At 47.8% G+C, this 12,951-nt stretch overlaps 1 protein-coding gene across 1 annotated transcript in view; it reads right to left on the bottom strand.

The window, feature by feature from the left end:
* Positions 1-5,734, bottom strand: part of LOC135901071 (UPAR/Ly6 domain-containing protein crok-like) — a 29,509-nt gene extending 23,775 nt beyond the window's left edge. The window contains exon 1 of the mRNA XM_065430746.1: positions 5,308-5,734. Within this exon, the coding sequence (XP_065286818.1) occupies positions 5,308-5,368 (61 nt within the window). The 5' untranslated portion in view covers positions 5,369-5,734. The remainder of the gene's footprint in view (positions 1-5,307) is intronic.
* Positions 5,735-12,951: the final 7,217 nt, after the last annotated feature.

The following is a 12,951-nucleotide window of genomic DNA, read 5'->3' as shown; positions in this document are numbered from 1 at the left end:
TGCCGACTATCACGCAACAAAATTAAAAAATATGCAGATGCCACGTAGCTGGACAGAATTAAGGTAACGTTGTTTGCCGTCGCTTGGAGACACGCAGAATATTTTTTTCTCATTCTGCCTAATTACAAAATTAGTCTTAATTGATTATTCAACTTCTCAAACATTGTAATTCGATGAAAACTGTCAATGATAAAATTGTAGAGCAACATAAAAAACTCCCGATACAACTTTCTGTTGCTCAATACGGGCTACGTAAAAGTGCTTTTTTTTCACGAGCGTGAAAGAAGCCCGCAAATGCACGCGAAATTGCCGCGCGACTGGCCGCTTGAGGCCCTTTGGGCGTACTCGCGGGCTACTTACACGCACGGAAGAACACCTTTATGTAGCACGTATTGAGCAACAGAGAGATGTATCGGGAGCTTTAAAGGGACACTAAATTGAAAAATGGTTTCTTTTGCATCAGTAAATTACCGTTATAGAACACCAAAAGCACCACTCTTACAACGATAAGACGTTTCGTAAGCCAGAAAAAGCGCAAGAACGAAATGCGGGTGGCGACACCTACTTAAGTTCCGGCACCTGGGGGCTGTGACGTCGTGGATTTTGATGGCATCTTCTAGGGCCTACTAATTACGTATAGCGGTACAGATTGACTACATTGTGTTCTAAAGGAACCCAATATTAAACATGGCAAGTTTCGGGAACCTTTATTCAGCCAACGCGTCCCAAATGCGAAAACATACTTTAGAATCCCTGACGTCGTGCTGACGTACCGGCGCTGGGGTTTCGGAGCGAAATTCAAATACTGATACTTGGACTTTCATTTTATCATCTAATAATCAAACAATTTTTTTAATGACTGCCTGCAGTGTTCTCAAACAATGCTGCATTAGTCTAAACTGATTTATTGTTTCGCTTTAGTGTCCCTTTAACAGCAGGGCTGTTGTAAGTCGAGCCTTCGCCGTCCGGTGTCACTCAGGGGGGCAGAGCGCGCGCCGGAGGAGGAGGGAGGATAGGGGTATAGGAGCAGGTGTTTCGCCGGAGCTGGAGGCAAGCTAACCCCCAACTTCGAGAGCGGGAGGCCGAGCAGAGACGTCGACGCAGAGAGATTCCTTTCACGGAGGGTGCCGATGAACGGTTCAAGAGAGAATTTCTCGAACGTGAGTGCGGCCACAGCTGCAAGGTGTGTAATAGACTGTGGTTTGATCAGAACCTCACGCAACTGAAGAGTGTGCGCAATCCGGAACCGAAGCTCGAATCTAGTAAAACGGCGACAACGAGACAAAGGACTTTCATGAAAATCGCGCTAAACACGAGTTCAAACTTGAGAAAACGACCACTAGCTTCGCTGTTTTGACAGCTTTCACTGCGTAGAACTGGCTTTACTTTTTTCTCCATGTTGCTCTACAATTTTCTCATCGACACTTTTTATCTAATTGTTTAAATTATGGAGTTTTGCGTGCCAAAACCACTTCCTGATTATGAGGCACGCCGTAGTGGTGGACTCCAGCAAAATTCGACCACCTGGGTTTCTTTAATGTGACCAAAATCTAAGTACACGGGTGTTTTCGCATTTCGCCCCCATCGAAATGCGGCCGCGTGGCCGGGATTTGATCCCGCAACCTCGTGCTTAGCAGCCCAACACCATAACCACTAAGTAACCACGGCGGGTTTCCTCGAATTGTAATATTTAAGAAGGTGATTAATTAATTAAGACTAGTTATGTAATTAGGCGAAATGAAAAATAATATGAGTATCGCCAAGCGACGGCAAAAAAAAAAGAAAACATTACCTTGGTTCTGTCCAGCTACGTGGCATTTGTACATTTTTAAATCTTGATGCATGATAGTTCGGACACCCTTTGTAATCTGGCGCAGCCACGCAGTCGCAGACAATTGCCAATGCATGAGGCGCTCCAACCAAGTCTTCGCGCTACCAAAGTTGTTCGACTTATCGAACAATTTCTTGGCATAAGAAAGCGGTTGTTCGGAATTTCTTATACTTCCACTAACATCCGAGGGACCTTTCTACCAATGCACGCACACACACATACCCGCACACGAGGTCAAGGGGGATGGGGTGGGGGAGGATAAACAGAAAACTATTCAACGGACAGGCCGCCGTTTACGCTCGTATCTATAGTGTCTGCATAGCGCGGAGAACTTGCTTCCATTCCATGAGGTAAAAAACAAAACAAAACAAAAAAACTGAATACAGAACCAACCCGCTTACAACCGCCATGGCCAGATGTATTGCGCTCGCTTTGGATATGCTGCAAGTTGGCGCGAAATCAATTCGGTTATCATGCATCGCTTTCTTTTTCTCGTTCTATAGAATGCCTTAACAAGCTGTGTGTGTGCGTATATATATATATATATATTGTAATTCGAGGGAACGGCGAAAGAAAGCGCACAACATGGTTTCAGTGAGGCATCTCAATAGTTAACGTACGCTTAATACTGCCTGGATAAAACTGGCCAGCACCATGCACGCGACACAGGGGAAATCTTATCATTGCTTCGCAAGACGTGAAACTATAATATAGCACTGGAGCGAAATATAGGGCGTTGGAAGTGAGGGGAGAGGCGGAGGGGAGTGGGGGGTGGGGGTGAAAGGAGCATATCAGCGGTCCGATATCCCCAACAGCAGGTTTCACACAAATGGTTTCCAGCAGAACGCATGCACTGACACGTTTACAGAAAGGGACGACGACGGCACGATACACGTTGTGTCGTCCTTGTCCTTGTCTGTCCTTGTCAGTGCGTTCTGCTGAAAACCATTTGCGCTATGTGCAACCGACCAGGCCAGGCAAACTCTGTTCTGAAGCAGGTTTCGGCCATGCATAGTGTCTGGAGGGGGCGCCCCCTCCAGCCCCCCTCTCTGGCGCGCACATCGAAACACTCTACCCCCCGTGTCTTCTATTCCCACCTTCCGGTGTCACTGCGTGGAACACACAATACGAGAGCTCCTCAGTCACGCTAATAGGCAAACAGGAACGACAAATAGGGAAGCATCGGGGTGCACTGATGGATGGGACTAAAACATCGCAGAAGGACAAGGACACAGGAAACCTTCTTGTCAGTCTCTTGGCTGTGCCCTTGTCTCTTTGTGGTGCTGCACCAAAATAGCGAACGAGAAGGCCCTGCTCTTGAATAAAAAAGAAAGAGAGAAAATAAATATTTGCCCAAAGTCGGAATTATATTTTTCATACATGCGCGCTTCTTCGTGCTTCCGATGACAAGAGTTTCATCGGCGATACAGAACAGAATGCACGCTGGAATCGCTTCTCCTGCGAAACACACGTGATGTTCAGACGTTTTCCGTGCCAGAATGAAACTCACTGATAGACCAACTTTTCCCAGCGTAGGAAAAAAAAACCTTTAAGAAGTTACTGAGGCCTGGCTTTCGAAGTTGCTTTTTGCGGCCGCCGAATGAGAGCTCGCTCGAAAAAAAAAGAGAGAGAGAGAGAAGAAGAAGAAATAGAAAAACAAATAAATAAAGAAACACCACACTGGAGACCAGGTGCTTATATACCACTTCAATAAAATCAATGAGCGCTTTTCTGCAATAAACACTTCTATCTCCAGCACAGAGACGACTGCGTGGTTAAGAAGAAGACGAAAAAATTATGGGGTTTTACGTGCCAAAACCACTTTCTGATTATGAGGCACGCTGTAGTGGAGGACTCCGGAAATTTCGACCACCTGGGGTTCATTAACGTGCACCTAAATCTAAGTACACCGGGAAAAGAAGAAGACGAAGCGGGTTCCCAAGATACCTGCGCAACATGCGCGTCCGTCACGCACATAACGTTACATGTTACCAGCCCTTTATGCGTAGCGCGCAATTGATGCTGCAAGTGCTGCTTTTCATTGCAAATCACACCTTCGAGTACACAGTGCGAAATGTATGAAGGACGGGTGGCAACGGGAACATGTTTTTACCACGGCAGGGCCGGCACCGCGGTGGGGTAATGGCACTTGGAAACACGGTGTAGCATTTCTCGCAGATGAGACTATAGCTCGTCGAAATTTCAACACTACATATACGTACATATATATGCCACATTTTCGAAAAAGAACCTTCGCATATATACTAGCAAGCGTGTGCGTTTTAGAGTCCAGGCGATCCTCCGCGGGAGCGCAGCCTCTACCTACCAGGCGCAAACAGCCATACACGCAACTCGGCGACGCCCCTGCATTTATAAAGATTTCTCCTAAGACGTGGTGGCGGTTCTGCCATGGGAAGCTGTCAGCGCGGCACATCCCGCGGTTTCTTCGGCCCTCCGCGAACCTGCGACCATGGCTTGCTCATTGCGCGTGTCCTTGCGCACGTAAAGCACCGGTTGCTGCAGCCATAATAGACGCTTCGTGATCCACGCGTTTGCTGCGCTCGGGTGACGTCACCATAGGGCGGAAACCACGAAATGCCCGCGCTCCCTCGAAGCGTTCGAGGTAGCGGAATGTGGGCACGAGTCCAAGATGCCGTGTCACCGGATGGGAGCGCGCACGCGGGCACCCGCCGCTTTCGAAACAACCGCGCCACGCAGGTTCAACCAACGCGTCGGGACGCGAACCGAACAGACCGCTTTGTCGGAACACGCTCCGCAAGCGGTCGGTTGGCGGCTGGATAGGAAATCGCCATTCATGCACGGAGCTTGACCTTCGTCTAGCGGGTCGTCAGGTGCGCATTTGCAAGCGCCGCGTCCATTTTATTTTTCTTCCGCACGCGCGGGCCCCGCAGGAAGCACGCTACGCGGCCGCTTCGGAAGCACGCGCCGCCGCGGCGCTTGTGTTTAGCGAAACCGTTGCGCGTCCGTCCGTCGCCGGCCGCCGGCAAATAGCGCGTGACAGCACCGGCAGGACGGCGCAGAGCTGCGGCTGTAGGCGCCGCTTTCTTAAAACTCCCGCGCCCGAAGATGACACCACTTCCCGAGGAACCGCTGTTTGGGAGCGAAATTTAAAAAAGAAAAGAACGCGGAATACTATAGGCCTAACATCCAGTCGGTCGATCGTGACACGCGACATTTCACGCGATTCGTGTGGCGTGTGGCACACACCGCTGCCGATGCCGACACGCCCGCGACTTGGCTATACGGGTACGCAGGAGGACCGCCCAGTAGGCGAGCGAACGACAACCACAGCGTCGTCGTCCGCGCGCGCAATTTGCTCCTCGTGCGTAATTTCGTATACCGCCGCGCCACGCCTCGCGCGGCAATCGACACACTTGCGCGCAAGCAGCTCGCTCGCGATCGCGTCGCGCCTTTTTGCCGCGTCCGGATGACACTAGCCGCTCTCCAGGACTCACCCGACTCCCACAGCAGCGCGAGGCACAGCGCGAGCGCCGTCACGAACACGCCGGTCTCCATGGTTGCGCGTGAAGCGTCGCCGCTCGGCACCACCACCCGCTCGTAGCGGTAATCACCGGCACGACGTTTCGACGGGCGTCGTCATCTGCGATTTGCCTCCGCGGTCAGCGCCTCCAGCGCCGGGGGCCTTTGTGACACTGCCTCGTCAGCGGCGGTGGGTGGGGACGCCACGGCAAACCGCCAGCCAAGTGAGCAGCCGGGGCTGACTTCGAGGAGCGGCCGTTGCGCCCCTTGCCACCCGGCCTCCTTTCCGCAAAAACAGGTACGGTCGGTCAGGTAACCGTACTACGTCGGCGGCGGCAGGCCTCTCGCATGCGCGGAAAACGGAGCGGCGGTGGCGCGCGCGCTGTTTGTCGTCACAGTCGATGGGAGGCGCTTTGAAAGTTGTCCGCAGAGACGAGGGGAAGCCCGCCTCCCCACCTGCCGCAAGAACGCCGGTGCATCATCCTTGCGCCGAAGCACGTTGTTCACCTATTCGACGCCTCAGCAGCACTGGCATCAGCGGCAGCTGGCGCCACTCAACTTCTAAGGAAAAACAAAAGAACGAGCAAGTCGCACGCAACCGAGCCATCATAGCTGTCCCATGCGGACTTGAAGGAGCAAGTCCACTTATAGGGTGCACCAAAAAGTCGGAAGTGCCTGTCCTATTTCGCCGCGCCTGTTTCGGCGAAACACTGTGTCGAAATAATCTACGTGGTGTTTTTTTTAAACAACACAGATTTTTTTTTATTAAAGAAAGAGTACGAGCTCAACGAACATGTTGTTTTGACAGAAGAGCTTCTAGGTGAGGTGGACATACTTTGCCGCTAATAACTTCAGCTTCCGAAGAGTGAATAGCAAAAAATCCTTAACTTATTTATCTGTGACTTGGTGGCATGTGTTTAAATGGTAAATTTGGAGACAGTCAGGTTTTAATGCGTACCCATCTTTTTTTTATGTAGAAATTCGTGCCTAATTCGCGATATTCATGAACGAATTTCAAAGCTTAATCGAGGAAATATGGAAACTGAGCGCATCTCGCGGTGCGTCAGACAGCAACGCCCCGTTAAGAGGTGTGTGATGAAGTTTGAATGATGGTATGTCGCGGCAAATCTGAACATGGCACACAACCACACATGCCTGCCAGGAAAAGCGATGCCGTGTCAGTAGCTGCCGCGACTGGCCGAGACGTTCAAACTTCCTCGCGCGTGTCGCCACACGGGCCGTTTCGGTCTGGTACGACAGCGGGGCCGCCTTTCCTGCGCTCCCGCGGCACTCGATTCCGATATTGCTTCGATTTACCTTTACAATGCGATCATGAATACCTCGAAGTAGGTGCAGGTTTCAAGATTTCAAATTATATATACATATTGGTATTTCTTGGTAACGAAGTGTCCTTATGCGTTGATTGGTTTCTACTGATAGGCGGTCTCTCCTCGTCCGCAACAGAACATTCGCATTATGCGAAACTTTCATGAATAGTAGTACTCTATGCCGTCTGCTGAAGCCCAAGCAAAGCGTGCGAAATTCAGGAGGACGAATTCACAAAGCTTTTCGTTCGTAAGTGCCGCTTTTCATTGGCTGATCGCCTTCGCTAATAATGTGTCCTACATCACTTTCGGCTGGCCCGAACGCTTTTAGCGTAAGAACGTTTTGTGAATACGGCCCAAGGAGCTTAATTCACAAAGCTTTTCTTTAGAAAATACTCTTAGCCACTGGTACGTCGCCTTCGCTAATTATATGTCCCGCGTTAGGATTGGCTGGAATTTTCTCTTACGAAAAATTCTAGCGTAAGAGCAAATTCGAGTCAATCCTGATGGTGGGCATATTCTTGGCAAATGCGAACGGCCAAATCTAAAAGCACTTACGGAGGAAAGGCTTTGTTAATTCGTCCCAAGAAGCTTTGTGAATACGGTCCCAGTTCTGTGCCCCACACCCATCCCTAAAAAAAATGAAGCGGAGAAATAAAATGAAAAAAAGAGAAGAAAGCAAACAGTTAAGTACTTTATGTGGCTAATATGCCTTGCCATCTGTCGATTATTATTATTATTATTATTATTATTATTATTATTATTATTATTATTATTATTATTATTATTATTATTATTATTATTATTATTGTAAAGGGGCCTTGTGATTCAAGTATGTATAAACGGTTCACAATTTCTATCAAGAATTTAACCAACGCGCTGACGACAACTGCTTTCTTGACATTTTACGGAATTTTAGCCTAACTGATGGATTACCTTGTGAAAAGCAAGGTACATCGCTAAGAGATCCCCGAAGCAAGTCGCTAGCATAAGGTTAGTAATTCAGTGTGACCGATGTGGCTAAGTTCTTTAGTAACGTACAGGTAATGACGGTGTAAGGTTAGTTAACAAAAACCAGAGTGGCAAGCTCGTCCCATAAACAAGGATTGACTTCGCTTAAATAAGCTCGCGACCATGTCTGCGCTTGTACGCTGCTCAGTTCCCTTTGTAGCATAATTTCTGAATCATATCCGAGCACAGAAATAACTACATACGTCATCGAAACACGTGATCATCACAGCCACTTTATAGCACAGCAGTTAAGGTATAGCTACAAACGCGGGAGTGCGTGAGTGCCGCTTATCGCGTCATCGCAAGGAGGCCAATTGAAACAGTGAGCCCATTTTCTCCACAAATATAGAATGCTGGGAGCAGTATTTGTAGAACCAACTGTTTACAACTACGACTTCTTGCAGAAAAGTAGCATATGACTGATAGCTCAGCATCACCAAAGAAATGTCATGTAATAACAACAAAGCAATAATACACCGCAGGCTGGACCGGTTAGTCGTGTTTACGAACTGAACGTGCTCATCGATTGTGGCGCTCCTCATCAATTGTGCCTCTCTCTTCTTCTCAGCGACTGAGGCAAGGCGTTCATTTCCCATTTTCCCGAAGTGGTATATTTCGGGACTCTAAGGATTAATAGTGCCACAAAACTACTAATACGCAGCACAGTTATATACTGAGCGCATCCACAGAACGTTGTCTGACATCACTTTCTTGTTTATCATTCTTGATCACACTAACCAGATAACACCGTTCCTTTTTTGACGTTTGCATACAACACTCCTATTCGACGGATCACCGAGTACGATTTCTTCTTCTTTTTTTTTTCGTGTACAATGGCTAATTAGCTTTCGCTGTTTTCAACGTTGCAGTGTTTTCGGTTCCTACGTCGCCTAACTCCTCCTTTCTACAGAAGAGCTTGCTTCCCGAGTGGCCCATTGCCACCGAGTCGCCCGGCGAAACACGGAAGTTATACCCAAGCAAACAGGAAACGAAGCTACGACAAAACGCACGAGCTCATCATCTTCCACCCTGTCAGCCTGAGCCCTGCTCTGGACTGCTGTTCGGGCACCAGACATCTGCGAGCAATTCCCCTTTGACGTTTATACAACAAGACATCCGCAGTTAACTACACCGGATATGTCACTGTATACTGGCTCACTCTGTCGCAGACCGCCCGGTCGCTGTGTATATCTCGCCTGAAAGCCTTTCACTTCCCGTTCAGGTGTGCTCATAAGTTTCGGCCAGTTAGGTTGACCGCTTTTTCATGATGGGGGGAAGTTAGTGTGAGCACAATTCACTGTACTTCATCTTTCTCAAAAAGAGAGAGAGAAAAAAAAAGACCGCAAAAGATTTCACTGCACGATATTTCTCGAATAAGCAACATTTCCTAGATATTCTTCATCAGCCAGCCTCGAATTTAGGGGAGCAGTGTGCTGGTCGTACGGGGAAGGCATTCACCGCAGTTCTCAATCCGGTCGCGGCTACGACTAAATTTTCCTCTTTCTCTCGGATTTCGTGATCTGAAAACTTTTGCGGTCCGGGAGCAGACAAAATTAACAACTCCCTTATTCGCAACCTAAGCGAGGAGGCGATAGATCAATTAACAATCTACTTAAACAAATTGTGGAACGAGGGAACGATCCCGGAGGAATGGAAACACGCCGAGGTCGTAATGATCCCGAAGCCAGGAAAGAAACTACAGATAGAAAACCTAAGACCAATCTCCCTCACCTCGTGCTTGGGAAAGTTATACGAAAGAATAATCACAAAGAGAATACAGCAACTCATGGAAGGCAAGGAACTGTATCCGCACAGTATGTTTGGCTTCCGAGCAAAGCTATCAACACAGGATGTCCTCCTACAGATTAAGGAAGAGGTCCTAAGCAAAGCACCCAAGACAGGAGAAAACATCATAATGGCACTAGACATCAAGGGAGCCTTCGATAATGTCAGCCACGCGGCAATAATGGAAGGGCTTCAAAACATAAATTCTGGGAAGAGGACTCATGACTACGTGAGAGCCTTCCTAGCAAAAAGAACGGCCACAATAGGACTAGGGGATATAAGAAGCGAAACCTTTGACACCCCAAGCAAAGGTACGCCACAGGGCTCAGTCATTTCACCCATACTGTTTAACATTGCGATGCTTGGCCTGGCCAGGGAACTAGGCGAAATCGAGGGCATAAGACATGCAATGTGTGCGGACGATATCACAATATGGGCCAACCAAGGAACGCTAGGACAAAAGCAAGAGAAACTGCAAGAGGCAGCAAACCGCGTAGAAAACTATGTTAAGGCAAGAGGCCTGGCTTGCTCCACAGAGAAATCGGAAATACTCAGAATTGGAAAGAACCCCACCAAGGCCGAAATCGAAATAAACTTAGAGGGCCAGCTTATAGCGGAAAAGAACATGATAAGAATTCTAGGAATGTGGCTGCAAAGCAGCGGAAAATGCAGTCACACAATCAGCTTACTCCAAAAATCGACAGATCAAGTAAGCAGGATGATTACGAGAGTTTCAAATAGAAGACATGGCATGAAAGAGGCAGACACGATCAAGTTGGTTAAAAGTATAATGGTCAGCAGAGTCACATACTCGCTACCTTACCACTTGATGAACAAGCTAGAAAGAGAACAAGCAGAAACCATAGTAAGGAAGGCGTACAAAACGGCACTGCACCTACCGAGGAATACTTCAAACGACAAGCTACTGCAGCTAGGAATACACAACACGTTCAGCGATCTGGCAGAAGCGCAACTAAACACACAAATAGCGAGACTTTGGCAGTCGGCTACAGGAAGAATGCTCCTAAAGAGACTAGGATACGATACGAAAGGGGCAATAGATCGAGAGGCAGACATCCCAGGCAACGTCAGACAAACCCTCAGAATAAGTCCAATTCCACGCAACATGGATGCGAACCTACACGCAGCCAGAAGGCAGGCAAGGGCAGATTACGTGGAAGGCCACCTGGCAACACAGGAAAACACGGTGTACACGGATGCAGGGCTATACCCGTGGGACAAGCACACTAGAACACACAGAGTAGCTACGGCTGTAGTAGACTACATGGGAGAGACAATCAGCTGCGCAACCATAAGGAATTGCACGGTAGCGGAGGGGGAAGAGGTCGCCATAGCGCTTGCAGCGACCGAAGGCTACCGAAGTAACAGATCACTAACCATATTAACAGACTCCAAAGCTGCATGCAGGCATTACATGCAGGGGAGAGTCTGTAAAGAGGCCCTGCGAATCCTCCTCGGAGCAGGAACCGTCGGAAATAAAGTGAAGCACAAACTTTTCTGGATACCGGCCCATACCGGGATAGAAGGGAACGTGAGAGCAGACAGTCTAGTTCGCGAGATCACATACCGAGCTGGACTGATAGAGCCTCTCGAGAACCCTACAACGGTGGAGCCGACGTGTGCGGAAATATTAAACTACTATAGAGGGCAGAGAATCAAATATCCTCCGCCACACTCACTACTTACACAACAGGAAGCAGCCGACTGGAGAAGGCTACAAACCGGAACTTTCTATAATCTACACATACTAAGTAAAATGTACCCGACACAATACAGAAACTCCTGCCCATGGTGCGGAGAAATACCAATACTCCTGCCAGCAATTCCAAGATGAAAGAGACACTCTCCTGAAGAATTTGCAAAACAAGGACCTTGCGCATGCGCGCCTGCAACACCTTATATTTCCCGAGTGATCAGTGATGGCCCGCAAAGAAACTTCACGTCTCCTGATCGAATTCTTAAGAGACACTGGGTTGATGGACATATGGTGAAACCCATCAGCGGTATTGTGCGAGACGCTCGGGCGGAGCAATTGCCGGCCTTGTTCGCCAGGCTAAACCCGCCTGTTGCTACAATTCACCACCACCACCACCACCACCAAATACCAACTCTTTACCACGTAACATGGGAATGTAAGCATAACTACACATTCCATAAACATAAAAACCCGAGTGCGGAGCAATGGGAGGGCCTGCTCACCAGCAGCGAGCTCACCGCCCAAAGGGCAATCGTGCAGCAAGCGTGCGAAGTGGCCAGGCTCAGTGGAGCCCTGGAATAGGGGCACACCTGTGTTGAGAAGCCAGGCAGCAAGCGCAAGACGGCTCACCGCTAAACCCCTTGATAGAATCAATAAAGTTTCTCTCTCTCTCTCTCCTTATGTTGTTTCTTCGCCGGGGTGCGTTGCTTCGAATATAGTCGTAAACGCACGTGCGTCAATGTACAATCATTTGGACGGCGTGTCAGAAATATGGCTGCTTCGGCTGTTGGAAACTTATGTACCCTGTTGGAAAGGTGACGAATGCAGTTATTAGCACGACAGGTCGTACTAATGCTATGCGAAATAAGTGTCTCCTGCAAAAAGCGCTCTGTACATACCGGGTGCTTAAGCGAACACATTCAAAATTTTTTAAAGGTTGCTTGTCCCAGATAGCACAATTCTAGTTCATGAGCTGGTCTACTCGAAGAGGCGTACATGTAAAAAAAAAAAAATGGAAACACATAATCAGCTAATTAACAAAGATTCACTGATTAAATTTATGACTAATTACCTTATGGCCCATATTACAATTTACAAATTCTAGCCGTGGAGTTCGCAAGGCGGCTACACTTGGACGAATTCTCAGGATGATACCATTTTCGATATATTAATTCCCGAAGTTTGCGGAGAAATGCATTGGCGTTCCAGATACTTTTGCACTTCAATGCATAAAACGACGTTTTGTTAACAAAACGCCGATTTCGCCTGCCGAAATCTACGGCTAGAATTTGTAAATTGCAATATGGGCCATGTGGTAATTAGTTATTCACCTAATTAGTGATTTTTGTTAATTAGTCTGTTATGCATTTCAATTATTTGTGCAAGTAATGTCCGCATCTTCAAGTGGACCAACTCATAAACTAGAATTGTGCTATTTGCTACGGGCATCCTTTAAAAAAATTTGGGAGTGTTCGCTCAAACGCCCGGTATATGCATACTATATAGCTCGGTCCGTCTGCGTCTCACATATGCTGTATGAAGGAACGAAGACAAGCGAAACAGAGGGCCTTGATTTTTGTTAATCTCGACCATATCAATCAATCAATCAATCAATCAATCAATCAATCAATCAATCAATCAATCAATCAATCAATCAATAAATAAATAAATAAATCAAATTTTATTTTCGCCGTAGACACTACATTGTTACTGCGAAAATAGGGGGCCAGAGAAATTTTTTGTTTATTTACTGTGTGGCTCAGTTATAAAAACGTGTCATC

The sequence above is a fragment of the Dermacentor albipictus genome, chromosome 1 (assembly GCF_038994185.2).
Source record: "Dermacentor albipictus isolate Rhodes 1998 colony chromosome 1, USDA_Dalb.pri_finalv2, whole genome shotgun sequence".
In the NCBI taxonomy this organism is placed as follows: Eukaryota; Metazoa; Arthropoda; class Arachnida; order Ixodida; family Ixodidae; genus Dermacentor; species Dermacentor albipictus.
This window is presented reverse-complemented; position numbering and strand designations above follow the sequence as displayed.